The sequence below is a fragment of the Heteronotia binoei genome, chromosome 7, assembly GCF_032191835.1.
Source record: "Heteronotia binoei isolate CCM8104 ecotype False Entrance Well chromosome 7, APGP_CSIRO_Hbin_v1, whole genome shotgun sequence".
Classification (NCBI taxonomy): domain Eukaryota; kingdom Metazoa; phylum Chordata; class Lepidosauria; order Squamata; family Gekkonidae; genus Heteronotia; species Heteronotia binoei.
Genome location: NC_083229.1, coordinates 80,505,381 through 80,520,369, shown reverse-complemented (window position 1 = coordinate 80,520,369; position 14,989 = coordinate 80,505,381). Strand labels below are relative to the sequence as shown.

Sequence of the window (14,989 nt, the reverse complement as noted above, 5' to 3'; positions counted from 1 at the left end):
AATATTATTTTGGAGGCAATTTATATAAAAGTATCAGCAATTAAAATGAGTAAAATGGAGAAAGTTTGCAATAATTTAACTGCCACACCAATAAACAAAACTATAATAATGACATTTTTCTGATCATTATTTTGAGAAGGCACAGAAAGTAAAACTGGGGAACAGATATATGCTATTGGAGGGAGGGGCATGGGTAAGCGTCATTTCTTGGTAAGTATGACATGCAAGGGTTTTTTTTATAGCAGGAACTCCTTTGCATATTAGACTACACATCCCTGATGTAGCCAATCCTCCAGTAGTTTAGAGGACTCTTAGTACAGGACCTACCATAAGCTCCAAGAGGATTGGCTACATCAGGGGTGTGTGGCCTAATATGTAAAGGAGTTCCTGCTACAAAAAAAGCCCTGGACATGCATTAAGAAGAATTACCAAAAATGAATGTTGCATGAACAAATAGCTCCTTTGTAGTCACACAGCAGTGAGAGTAGCATGGGAGTGGAAATACAGTCTCCCCAGCTTTGTCCATAGTGGGATACCATGAATTTGGTTCATTTTACAAGGGTATACTTATGGTAGCCCACTTCCCTATATGTCTCTACCATTTTAGTGGGCATTCTCACTTGTCTTTTATGTAAAATATAAAGCCATTTAATTTTTAGGACAGTGTATGCCTCAAAATTCTTTTATGTTATGCAGATTAGGAAAATATGCTGGCATCTGACTTTAGACTTCCAGCAGCATTGCCTGCTGGCATGACATCATTCGCAGTTTATGGTGCTGATACTGGCATATCTCAGCTGAAACATGTATTTGCTGTTTTTGGAACTCATGAGAGTAAGTTATTTGATGCAGTTCTAGCTCAGAAGAGATGTCATGAGACTTAATGGAAATTGCCAGAGGAGGGGAATAGAGCTTGAATGGCTCTATATATAAGTAATCTCTCTCTTAAAAATAATCAGCAGGTGTAAAATTTTGTACACCCACTTAAAAAGAGCAAAATATCAAAACAGATAACACCTAAACAGAGTTATGCTTGCTGTCCTCCTGAGACCATAGCTAAAAACCTATTGCATAACTAACTTGGTTATTTGGTCTCTGTTGGACATAATTAAATTAGTTTTGGCAACATCGTGATTCTTCAGCATTATCAAGGAATGATTCATCTTGCTCTTTATGCATTCCAGTTACACTCAGATTTTCTGTGGAACATATTTCCAGCAGTTATTACATGCAGTCTTACTTTGACTCGGGCAACCTTTTAAAGCTGTCACTCCCCAAGTGCTCCATTAAAGTTACTAGCACATTAAAAGTAACTTTGAACTGTTGAAATGTATTCCTGTCAGAAGCAAGAATGTTTTTCTTTAGCTATGATTTTCATAAGCCTATCCCACCCGTATTTAAAAAACAATACAATTGAAAGTCCTTTGGAAATAAAAACTATTTACATAGACAAGAACTCTTTAAGAGCAGCATAGTGTTTTCTCATTATCTAAACTAAAATCTTGTTCATGCTTTTCTGCGCTTGGAGTGTGGTCAAATAGAATTAGTTCTGGCAAAAACTTCAAAAAAGAAGTAGTGCAATGTGATCTAATTTCATGGGGTTAGATCCCATGGAACAGTTACACTCTAGGAATAGCTCTTGTGCAAGTGGAAATACAAAGTTATCACAAGCAGCCCTTGTTCTAAGTCAACCTAACTGTATCCCGTCTTGTGTTTTTGATGGAGCAAGACATAGTGCAGGTTATATCTCAGGAGACCATTGTTCTTCCACCCCACCCCATAGTGACCTTCAATTTGTATCACACAACCAAATCGGACTGTAATAACTGTATCAGTAGCCTTTTGCTTTTAAAATTTTATATGCATCAACAGTGACTGGAAATGAAAAACCAGTACTTGATCTTACAGCAGTTCTTTCAAATGGAACAGCGTTCAGTAAAACTTGTATCCCTCTTTCACATGCCAGGATCGAATCCATAATGTCCTCTTGAAAAAGAGTAGCTTTTGGAGACATTGATGCATTTATCGTTGCCTTATGCCTTATTATTTTGGATTTTGTTGACTTGACGTCTACATTCATTGTTTTTTTAAGACAACCTTGTTGAGCTCTTGTTTTTGTTTTTAAATTATGGTTTGTATCATACAAACAATTATGGTTTGTATCCTGACAAGAGAAGCTTGTCAAAGGAGTTTGCAAACCTGGTCTTTCCCTCTATATGTTTCAAAAGCCCTCTGCTGACAGTCATGATACCCCACAACTCTAATAAACAAAATGTAACATATCATGGGGGTTCAGTGAGGAAGAGGAATCAAGTAAAATAGGGTCTGTGTCTCATTTCTGCTTGATACTTTGTGCCTCTGTGGGGGGGGGTGCATGTATAGGGGGTGATTTCATCTAGTTCTCTCTGTGATGGATGGGAAAAGGTCCTGCCCTTCCTGGAAACAAACACCAATCCCCATTAGTTCTGTTTGAAGTATGAGCAGAGCAGCTAGCAGCTAGTCAGGATCCTTGAAAAGGAAGAGGAGTCAAATGGGAGTGAGGAGTGAGAGAAGGAGGTGACTTCCCCAGTTTTAGTAAGATAGGGCTTGTGACTCCAGAGTGACAGGCTGAAGAGGTCCTTCAGAAGTTGCAGAGTCTGTCTGCCTTTTGAGTGAGAATAGGTAATAATAGTAAAAAGGTAAAAATAGATTTTTGCCTCCAGAGGACTGGGCTGAAAGAAATCCTTTGCCAGGACACTAGTAAACATGGTAGTTAACTGCTGTCTGAGCCCCTAAATTATCATCTGTAAACTAATAAATTGAGCTGACCCAACAAGACTGTGACAGCTGTAAACAGTTTCTGTCCTTTTTCCTGAACTGCTGCCTCAGCTTCACTGGCTTCCATTTGATTTCCTGATCGTTCAGGGTTCTGGTTCTAACATTTAAAGCCCTATGCAGACTGGAACCAACATACCTGCAGGACTGTCTCTCCCAATATGTCCCTCAAAGGGCTCTGCAATTCCCTGATTAACATCTACTGGTGATCCCTGGCCCAAAGGAGGTTTTAAGTATTTAATTTTTTTTCTCTGCAGACGGCGGTTGATTTCCCAGAGGTCTTCACTGGAGACTTTGGAAGACATCGAGGAAAATGCTCCCTTACGGCGGTATTTGTACATATGTTTTTTGTCTAGATGGGTAGCTGTGTTAGCCTGTCTGTAGCAGTAGAAAAGAGCAAGAGTCTAATAGCACCTTAAAGACTAACAAAATTTGTGGCAGGATATGAGAATTTGAAGTCACTGCTCACTTCTTCAGATGCCATGCTTGTGTTTTTCTGGAATGCACATACAACAATTTACTGCCTTTGGCGCAGCTGTTTGAAAAGAACAATACGTTTTCAAAGATTTCAGGTTTTCACGGCTGGTAACATCATTAGGGTCTGTAGAATCTTTCGGACTCAAGTGCCATGTTCTACTGGAGAAAGTTTTCCTTCCAGACGTTTCATTCTCAGCTGCGGAGAACATCCTCAGTGGCATTGCAGCCGGAGCAGGCGCTCTGACCTTCTTGGCTGCTCTGCATTGAGCCCACTCAATGCACAGCAGCCAAGAAGGTCAGAGCGCCTGCTCCGACTGCAACGCCACTGAGGATGTTCTCCGCAGCTGAGAACGAAACGTCTGGAAGGAACGTCTGCATTGAGCCCACTCAATGCACAGCAGCCAAGAAGGTCAGAGCGCCTGCTCCGACTGCAACGCCACTGAGGATGTCCTCCGCAGCTGAGAACGAAACGTCTGGAAGGAAAACTTTCTCCAGTAGAACATGGCACTTGAGCCCGAAAGATTCTACAAACCCTAACAATATGTTTGCATCCACTGTATCAAATCTTCAATGACAGTATGCATGTGAACCAAATTTGGTGCAGAATGCATATGATTTTTCTTCTATATGAGAAATTTAGAGCTAATTCAGCTCACCAGATGAATCAGGTGGTACACAAACAAGAATATAGACATTCTAGGTCAAGTCTGAAGATGCAGTCTGTGGATGAGTATTGTAGGGCTGTAGGGAAATATACAGGAAAGCTGTGGAGATCTGGGCCTGAGCTGATGACAGAATATGCAAAACAGAATACAGAAAGTGATGCTTAGGAACTCTGTGTAAGTTGAAGCAGAAGGCAAAGGTATGCCGTGTTGTACAACAGAAGACATAGATGAAGTATGATTTCATAGGCATGTATAGGTGGAGTCGTTTTCTCTCAGGAAGCTGCATTATTCGCATCAAATAGAATAGTTCATTTTACACTTCCCTGTAATGGCCTCCAGTCATGATCTTAGCAGTACAGAATATACTGCTTTGTAAGGCTAATTTAAATATGGATCTTTACAAATTAATTAAACATCATCTAGCACTTAGCTATAAAGTAGACAAAGCTTAAACAAATTCAGTCATAACACAGTCAGTTGACTTCTGAGTTGTTTATTTCGTAGCATAAAAAGTTGCTTATACTTAGTGACCTATTCCAGGGGTGGCCAATGGTAGCTCTCCAGATGTTGATTGCCTACAACTCCCATCAGCCCCAACCAGCATGAGTCCTATTCCATAAGTCTATTGAGGTTAGTGTTGTCTACTCTGGCAGTGGCTCTCCAGTGTGTCATGCAGATCTCACATCACCCCTAGTACCTAATCTTTTAAAACGGTGATGCTGTTATAGAAAAAGAGGGAAGTTTCCTGATCAGGTGAATCAGGTTGTTAGTTTGGGTTGGATTGTGTTGCTGTTTTCTAAATTGTTCAGATTATGACGGTACCAGGAGACCTATAGAAGTTTCCAGACTGAAGGGGAGATGGGGGAACTCCTCCCCTCTGGAATAGTAAAGCTGGACTTCTTGCTGCCAAAAGTGGAGGGAAGGGAGTTCCCCACACATTTGGGTCTCCTGGTCACTCCCAAGGAGAATGGATCTCCACAATAAGTAGCAATGTGCCATTTTCTCTCTTGAGCTTTCATTCCAAGGCTGGGATGTTTCCTTGGACTTTATAGAAGCTGCACTTGATTGACTTTGTGACACTCTTGATCTGCAGTTTGAACACATTTGTATAAGCACATATCCTAATGACCCTAAAGGTGTCTGTTCCTTAGCATGATGGTGTAATGAAGGCTAATTTTTTGCAAAGATAATTAGTTAGCTCTCCTCAGTAGTATATTCATTAGTGCTACTGTAATCTGAGAATCTGAAATCTCCTTAAATAAGTAATATGTTCACCAGTTTATTTTATTTATTTATTTATTTATTTTATGACTTCTATCCCGCCCTTCCCAACAAGTGGCTCAGTTCAGAATAGCACTATATTTTCATCAAAATATTTGTTTTACTGAGTGATTGGGGCTTCTAAAGGAACCAAACATAACTTTGGAATATAAAACAATTTCTGTTATTCATATCTCCATTTGTTCTCATTTTAACCTTGTCATTTTTTAAAAAAGAAACAAATAATACCTTATACAAACTTGAAACTATAAGAATTTTTCAGACTTTCAGAGCTGACATGAACATTTTGAAATGCACTCACAGATTGAAATGTTAAAGCAGCTATAGCTGCATACAAATAGATTGTTTAGTTGGGTTATTTTTCAATGGAGTTCTTTTCTCAGTGAGATTTCTTTTGATTGGTACCCACTGTCAGTTGTAGAATCTTGTGATGAGGAAAGTACTTAGGTGAATAAGACTCTATGAATAGGGCTGCCAGGTTCCCTTGGCTACTGGTTGGTAAATTCCTGGATATTTGGGGATGAAGCCTGAGGAGGACACAGATCTCAGTGGGGTACAATGTCATAGACCACCACCCTCCAGAGCATCCATTTTCTCCACAGGAACATCTCTGTTGTTCTGGAGAGGAGCAGTAATTCCTGGGGATCCTCAGGTCCCACCTGGAGACTGATATCCATAGGAGATATTGATTCTATGTAGTTTTATGCTGTTCTTTCTTGTCAGTCCCTATGAAGTCAAGGACTGCTATCTGCTTTGAGGCCATGTTACATACGGATTTGTGTATCTTTACACATTTAACCAACAGAGCCTCCAAATCTGGTTCGCATATGCAGATGAGGCGGGAGCGGTAGAACATTATGGTGGCACCATGTCAGACTACATATAGAGGATCCCATCTTTAAAAATTAGTTCAGTAGCCAAAGACAGCAACATGGACTGTGGGACAGGAAAACCTCCATCTTTACCACTGAAAAGTGAGGGCAAAGTGATACTGTTTCTGGCAGATTAGAAGGCAAAAATGGAACTGCTGGGGTTGTGGCTGCAGCATTGTATAAGTATGCAGCTGCTGAGTGGTTAGTAGAACTTACTGACGGCATAAACTGGTCCTGGGTTCCAGTTCACACTTGCAAGTTGTTGCATATGTGACCCCAGAAGCTGCTTCACTGCTTTTCATTGCAGCTGCCTTCCCCTCCTCCATCAGCAGTATACAGTGGTGGCAGCTGAGATTCTTCCTGTACTCCACCCTATGCCACCCAGCCAGCCACCAGTCAGAAAGGGTAGTGTTACACCTCAAACAACTTTTTATGGTGAATATTTCTTAGCTCAAAATGGTAGGCCTAAGAGAGGTGAGGTGAATGGGATTTATGTCTATGTATACGGAGATAGACCACTGAAAATCCTTTGGTTAATAATGGATTTTATTATAGCATAGGGTTTCAAATAGTTACATCCCAATCAAACAATTTCAAGCATACAAGAGGAATACAAAGAGGTTAGCTGAATCAATATGGATGGGAAAGGTGATACAATACCTAGATCTTTGCAGGGTAGACTCAGTCAGAGGAAATGCAAGGCCTCTGGAGGGAGATTTCTCTTGAGTGGAAGGGGGGTGAGGGTAGGAAGGGGGTGGAAGAAAGAGAGGATGAAGGGATTCCCTTTTTCCTTCTTTTTTTCTTCTTCTCTCAGGACCCTCTGAACCCGCTCCTCCCACTAAACCTGACAGGTTGGGTTGTCTTAGGGTTCCCAAGTCCAACCCCAGAAATATCTGGGGACTTTGGGGGTGGAGCCAGGAGACACTGGGGTGGAGCTAGGGGAGGGGGGAAACGGCGCCGGGGAGCGTGGCGAGCCGCCCCGTCTTGGAGCGGGCAAGGCCGCTGCGCCGCTATCGCCTCTTCTCCACTCGCCGTGGCTGCTCCTCCGAGATGGGCTCAGCCTGAGCCCATCTCGGAGGAGCAGCCACGGCGAGCGGAGAAGAGGCGGTGGTGGCACAGCGGCCTCGCCCGCTCCGCCTCTGGGGTGGAATTGGAGGGGGGGTGGAGGTGGGCCGGTGGCGTGGCGAGTCGGGGTCCTAGAAGGGCCTGGATTCGCAGCTCGCCATGCTCCTGGCCTGCCTCGCCCTCCCCTGCACTGCTGCCGCCTCTTGGCTGCTCCTCCGAGATGGGCTCAGCCTGGGCCCATCTTGGAGGAGCAGCTGCGGTGGGCGGGGAGGAGGCGGCAGCGGCGTGGCGGCCTCGCCGGCTCCAGGATGCGGCGGCTCACCATGCTCCTCGGCGCCGTTTCCCCCCTCCCCCCGCTTTCATTTTTTGGGGGAGCGGGGGAAAAGGGTGGAAATCCTGGGGTCCCCCGCCAGGGCGGGAGGGTTGGGAAGCCTAGGTTGTCTGTTTTCTAGGGTAAATTACGTCACATCACTCAATTAACCTACCCAATGAGGGGGAAGAGTGTCACACCAATGGAAAATCGGGGTGTCATATGTGTAATATCCCATCAGAGACCATTCGTATCATAGATCAATACCCCAACATAGGAATTTTAATTACACTGGCCAAATGATTTTATGGCCCTGTTTTTCCCAAAACTGGTTCCTTTGAAGTTCCCCAAAAGTGATAGATTTCTCCCTTAGTGTCAAACATGGATGGGCATCCATCAAGTGGTCAGGGGACTGGTTGACTTTGATGGCCTTAGCAATTAATTAAAGAAAAATAGAAACTCTGTTAAAAGTCAAAATTGTGAGATCAGTTTACAGGTATACCACCCATTCACAACAAGATGAGTACTTAGCCTCTAACCTTTGTGTTCCTGCTGTCTTGCCCTGAAGAAAACCAGACAAGCCATTTGTTTGTCTTGGAGGTTTCTTGGGTCATTCTTATTTCCTTATGCTTTGATAACAGGACTTTAAAGGTTGCCAAAAGAGTGAAGGAATTTTTATAGCTATGCCCACATTCGTCACTCTCTGTGCCCGAAATGTTTTCATTCCCAGGAGCAGAAAGATGGACGCTTCTCAACCTTTCAGCTGGCATCATGTTTGTCTGGTTTGTGGACCAGAACCACATTACAGACCTGCTTTGGGTCAAAAAGGAACTGGATTTGTCTCCCTTATGTGCAAGAAAGACCATTCCAATTCAAATGGGCATTGCTGTATCCAATTAATATTCTGGGGTTACATTGCAATATCACATTCCAGGGGTGCATGGCTTGGGAATAAGTACAGGGGTGTCTTCCTGGGTATCAGTAGAACCCCCAAGCTGTCTTTCTATTTTCAGGGAGGCTTTGATGCAAAGCAGGATTCTAAACTAGAATCTGCACCTACAGTCTAAGATGCTGCTGCTCTTTCTACCCCTTCTATCTCCTGTGTGTATATGGAGCACAGAGATGAGGAAAAAGAGGAATGTTTTAGAAAATAAATGTTTTAGAAAAGATCTTACATTTTTATTAGCAGGAAAGTTATGTCTATTCTGCAGTTTCTACTAAACATGACTTTTTTTTTTCAAACTGCACTGACATAGGGAATGTTTTCAATAGGATACTTTCAATATCCTTCTGATAAAACATTTTTCTTGGAAGATCTGTAGCACAGTGTTTTTTTTCCTTTGTGGTATTTATTGTTTCTTGTTTTACATACTTGAAATCTGCTTGCTTCACAGGAGATGTAGAATGGTAATCTGTCTGGTCTTTTTCTCTTGCCTTTGTTGGGATTTTTCAGCTGTAGAGATCCTAAATGTACATATTGCTGTTTTTCAGATGCCGAACTTTGTCAGGCTCACCCAGACCAAAGAACTTTAAGAAGGTTCATTTCATCAAGAACATGCGGCAGAATGATACGAGGAGTGGCAGGTATTTCACAGGCAAAGAACACTTGTTTTTTTAATGGTAGAGGCAGAATGCAACAAAAGGTTATTCTGGGGAAATCTTCCAACTATGCCAAGACTGGTTTTATTTCAGTATGCAGAGCTTGATAAAGAATTATCACCTTTACAACATGTAGAGAGGAAAGTATGCATTTGAGTGCAAGTGAACCCCTTCCAAGAAGAAGAAGAAGATGATATTGGATTTATATCCCGCCCTCCACTCCGAAGAGTCTCAGAGCGGCTCACAATCTCCTTTACCTTCCTCCCCCACAACAGACACCCTGTGAGGTGGGTGGGGCTGGAGAGGGCTCTTACAGCAGCTGCCCTTTCAAGGACAACCTCTGCCAGAGCTATGGCTGACCCAAGGCCATGCTAGCAGGTGCAAGTGGAGGAGTGGGGAATCAAACTTGGTTCTCCCAGATAAGAGTCCGCACACTTAACCACTACACCAAACTGGCTCTCCACATGTGGCAGTACATGCAAGAAAATCTTTGTACACACAAGGATAACCATGCCCTGCCCAGAGAATCTCTTGCCTTTCACTTAGGCTTGGGATATGTTAGCTTAAGGCAGTTATGACAGAGCATTTTTCTGTGCCCTTTCTTCTTCCCCAGAAGTATCCTTGGACCCCCACCCACCCCAAGAGTGTGGATTTGGAGACTTTTGTGAACATCTCCTAACCCTGCACCATTGGCTTTATTTGCTTCATTTTTATCCCACTTTTCTCCCCAGTTGGAACTCAAGCAGTTTACATTGTTATCTTCTCTATTTTATACTCACAACAGCCCTGCAAAGGACTTAGGCTGAAAGTGTGTGACTGGCCTAAGGTCACCCAGCAAGCTTCCATGGCAGAGTGGGGATTTGAGCCTGGGTCTCCCAGCTCTAGTCTGACACAACTACTATAGTGAGGGCTGGGAATGGGGCAGAATCACATGCCCTTTCATACCAGTGGCAAACTCCCTCTGCCCTGTTCTTTGTGGAAGGAGTAGAGGTCTGTTTTGTCTTGCTGTCCTTCCTCATTGCAACACCCCATGGCATTTGTCCATGAGATTTCCACATACCTCTCACGGCTAGCATTAGATTTTGGAGGGCTTTACTGGGTTGCTGAAGGAGAAAGAAGGCACAGAAGGATCCACCTCCAATAGTGCCTTGCATTTGTTCTTCATTATCTCATTTGTACCCACACTCTTCCTGTGAGGAATTTAGGGCAGCATATAGTGTCCTCACTTTTTCACTGTCATCCTCATAACCTGGTTAGGCTGGGAGAGTGACTGACACAAGCTTAGCAAGACTGCTTCATGGGAAAATGGGGATCTGAATCAAGGACTCCCCAGTCCTAGTCTGATGCTTTAACCCATGCGTAGGGAACCTTTTAGGCCTAAGGGGGGAGGGGGGGACAAAATGTTTACTTGTGAAGATGGTGGTGTACCACCAAACAAAGCAGGAGAGGGAAAAAAAAGAGTTGTACTTAGACAGACACACTGAAAGCAAACTGAGCACCAGTATGGCTGCAAGAACTCTAGGAAGCTTACTTCTGACCTGGCTAACAGCTGTACCAGTCTGTGAAGCAATGATGAGCATAAGTCATGCCCATTGCCTTCTCCCATGCTGTTCCAGCAGTGCCACCAGTGCTTGGGCTAAACACTGTATGCCAAGTAAAGTTGTTTTGGATGTTTATGTTTGGTATGGGTGCCAAATGTTGCCTACCCTTATCTAACTTCTATACATGGCTTTTCCATATGCTGCAAACTGCACTCTGGGTTATATGTTACAGCTTTAGGATACTGTGAAAATTCAAGTTCCTTCTGAGCATGTGGTACCTTTGCCCAAATTCTGTTGGTATGACAGCTGCAGCATTTCGTGGATAGGAACGATTTGGCCAGTTATCTAGTTGGACTGTTGCAATACGTTGTTTGTGGGACTGCTTTTGAAAGCTTCAGCTGATACAGAACTCAACAGCAAGACTGACATAACTCACCACAGCTCTGTGGTTGGCTGTGCTTCTCATGGCAAACATTTTGAGGTGGCCAGAATTCCAGAAATACCTGCAGGCTGCAAAACCTTGAAGACCCTTGGGCTAGAGAAACATTTTTTAAAATGTTTATTTTTATTAGATATTATAAAACAATATTACAAAAACTTTTGCAAAAAAATTAAAGTCACCATACTGACAGAAGTTGCAATAATAAAGAAACATCTATAATAGATTAATGCCTAGTTTACAAGACATCCTGCACTGCCCACAAGAGCATCTGTATTTTGAGCTGAAATGCTAGCATATCTTGTATCAACATTATATATTGGACTGTTAAAACACATGCTTTGAAAAGACTCCTGTCAGATGCTTTCAGAAACTTAATTATTGCTCTGAACTGTAGTAGTTAGTCTAATTTTTGTGTGAAAACACAACAGAGTGAAGCCATCTGTTTGATGTTAGATCTTATTAGCGTATAAGTAGTAGTGCTGTCATCTGCTCACCAGGCACCAATTGTTGAGGCATTTATGAACTCTGGCCTAGAGAACCCATTTATTTTTCAACTATCTATGGCATAGTGCTCTACTAAAAACAAAGAATGGTGACAGCAGCTGCCCAACCCATTAGTCGTTTCCCTTGAGCTGCCTTGCCAGAGATACTTAAAAATAAATAGACAAACATATAATGAATTTTAATGGAACCATTAAGTCAATACACAGATACAAATGACCAAGGATTTACCATTCACCAGCCTCCAGTTTTTCTAAAAATATTGTTTTGTCAAGCTAAATAATGGTTTTGTTTGATAAAGTTGTGCATGCAGTAAAATACTATTTGGAAAACCTCTAGTTTACACTGATTGCCTTTATGTGTCAAATGTGAACTTCTATTTCTTATGCCTTTTTTCAGTGCCATTATTTAGATTTGTACCAGTCTTCATACTGTGCTGCTACAATTGTACAAGCACATTGGCCCTTATTAATGGCTCTTGCTCTGATGTACACAAAAAAGTGTATATCACTGCATACAAAAATCTTCTCCTTCCTGCTTTTAATATGCCATTGATGTGGTACTCTTTGGCCATGGGGCTTGAAACTGGGTGCTGGTAGCCATTGTGCCATATGAGTGCATAAGGTCCTATGTTTACCATCATCTGTTGGCAAGTACAATATGCAGTGTGACTTGTGAGTAGGAACTGGTGAATTATGGCATTTTTTTAAAAAAACAAGCAATGTTATGTCTATAATAAGAAAAGAGAGGGAAAAAGTGTTGTGGGAATCAGTACATTATTGGATATTCCATCCTATATATTGATTTTTGTTTTGTTTTCTAGAATAGTCCTTATTAGTGGCAGAAGATCCTTTTGTAGCATATTCTCAGTGCTGCCGTATCGGGACTGTAGCCACATTGGGTATGTATATACATTGTGTGACACAGGCACAGCTCAATTCTATAGTTGTTATTTTTACAAAATAATAAAATGTTTTATTTAGAAAGTATTAATCTGTGATAATTTATTTACATTGGTAAATAATATGCAGATCCCAAATAATGTAATGAAAGCTTGGTTTGTCCTTCAGCATTTGAGATCTGCAGTCTGCCTTATTGGGACTGTGACTTACATGCAGTCAAGTGGAGTGTAGCCCTGAACGGTGGCTGGAAATGATTACCTTTGCTATAATGAAATTCCCTTTCTTATTCACTAATGATTTTTTGAGTAGAAGAAAATACTTGATCAAAATTCACATTATCTAGGTTATTGTAACACAGGAATGGATCTAAAGATTCTTTACATTCAACCCACTGTGAAATCTAGCATGAAACATGGTTCAGAACGAAAAGAGAGGAACTTGTAGCATGTGGATTTTCTGTGGAACCTAAAATATTGCTTTTTTGGTTCCTGCTTTTTCAAATCCTTTTTCAGATACTTATCCTATTACCTACTTTCCCTGCTAAAGAACCTGAGACCAATGCTTATGCAGTAGTACCACAACTCAAAAGTAGCACTAGCACAAATATGTCCTTTGGGGGTGCAACACTTGCACTTCTCTGTCATAACCTAGAAGGACTGTGGTAGTGCATATAGTGAGGATGTGTGAATGGTAATGAGCAGTGTTCCATAGTAGCAGGAATTCCATAGCATTCTTGCAGTTCCTACACCCGCCTTCTCCCTTGGGGGCTTACCATGTGCCAGGATGCATCTCTTAGGAAGCATGCTATAACCAATGAGCCTATTTTTGCCCATGAGTCACGGGGTATTGCACTGCAAATGTGTCTGCATTGTCTGCTGGGGTGCAGGTCATGTAAGACAGATAGGACCATCAATATTTGGCCAGTAGTTTAGGGCAGAGTGGGTGTTAGTCACTCTGAAGCCTGTGGTTGTACTCTGTGTATCTCTGACTTGCAGATGGTTATACAAATATGACATTGTGCTTATACCACAGTGATATGCTGTTGGCATGTTTGGAAGGCACTGGTGGCAACTGAATAGGGAAGGTTGTCATACAGAGTACGGACAGGGGGAACCAGCTGCAATAGTCACAGCCGAAGTAAGTGCCCCCTTCCTTTGCTTACATGAAGCAGAGAAGTGTTTGTGTCTGGTGGTGGTGTATTTTCAAGAAGCTGGGGCAGTGCAGTGTTAGGCATATGCTACATTTATTCTGGGTATTAGTGCATGGTACTCTTGTGTTGTGCAAAGTTCCTTTTCTCCAGAATTCCTGTTTAGTCCCCCTGTTTAGGAATGAGAATTTCTGTTTAGTCCCCCATTGTGTGTTCTACATGTAGCTCCATGCTACATACTCATCTGAGTTACGGATGTGCTGGCGTAGGATTATATAGTGGTCTGGAAAGCTGTGACTGGCTTTATGTTACAGTGAATGAGCATACAGCTGCATCCACATTCATACATCTATTTGATTGTAAAAAGCACCCATCATGTGTTCACTTCAAAAATACTAGGATCCAGTACCTGTATAAATGCTGAGTTTAAATTGTGCATTCTGTTGTATGCAGTATAACATAAGAATTACTTAATGGATGTGTAAAGAAAAATATACACAGAAGCCTTATGCAGATGATTCACATGTTCAGTCAATGCATGAGGAAGTAGAGTGGACATAAGCACACTGGCCCTGCTGACGCATAGTCATTGAGTGGTGTGGGTGGGGTGAACACATGGAGGAATCAGCTACTCACACACCATCTCCCTATGGTAAGAAACATCACTTATCACCAGGAGGAGATGTATGTGCAGGCCCTTCCTTTGCACATTCATTCCACGCAGACTACTCAGCGATCATGCAGAATTAGGAGGTGGGACCAGCATACTCATTCCTGCTCTGCCTCTGCATGAGTAAGCAAGCAAGTTGATGGATTGTTTGCATACATGTTCAATATAAGATATGTACAGGCTTATAGTCAGTATCCTGTGCTTTGCCAGGGTTTGGTGGTGTGATCTGTGACTGGGAGAAGAGCTTATATTTTCACACTTCAGGTGCTGTTTAACAGTTTTAAAAGCTAGGGCAGAGTTGTTTCCAGCATAGCATTGTGTTGGGGCAAAATACAAGCTGGGTAGGTTTAAGATGTCAGCTAAGTCCCATTCTATCCTCAGGGCACCCCTGACAGTACCCATTTCTACCACAACTGGGTTGGCAGCATGATTTGGTTTATCCTCCGCTTACACCAGTGTTGAGTTTGGTTACTATTCTAAACCAATTTAAGATAATGTGTCAGAAGGTTCCAAGTCATTCATAAAGAGCTGCCTTGAAAGGACAGCCTTGTATATGATCTTCTCTAGTGCTGTCCCTGTTTAAAATTGGGTAAAAAGAAGCTTTGTTCCCACCACCACCATCTCCCACTCAAGAACCTTAACAGTTTTGGGGGGAAGTATACAATCATAGAGTATTTCCTCTGTAAGAATGTATTCCTAAGCC

General features: G+C 42.2%; 1 protein-coding gene across 1 annotated transcript in view; it reads left to right on the top strand.

Moving 5' to 3' along the window:
• Nucleotides 1-14,989, top strand: part of CABLES1 (Cdk5 and Abl enzyme substrate 1) — a 67,852-nt gene that overhangs the window by 28,342 nt on the left and 24,521 nt on the right. The window contains exons 2-4 of the mRNA XM_060243901.1: nt 3,072-3,143; nt 8,976-9,068; nt 12,391-12,468. Of these exons, the coding sequence (XP_060099884.1) occupies nt 3,072-3,143; nt 8,976-9,068; nt 12,391-12,468 (243 nt within the window). The remainder of the gene's footprint in view (nt 1-3,071; nt 3,144-8,975; nt 9,069-12,390; nt 12,469-14,989) is intronic.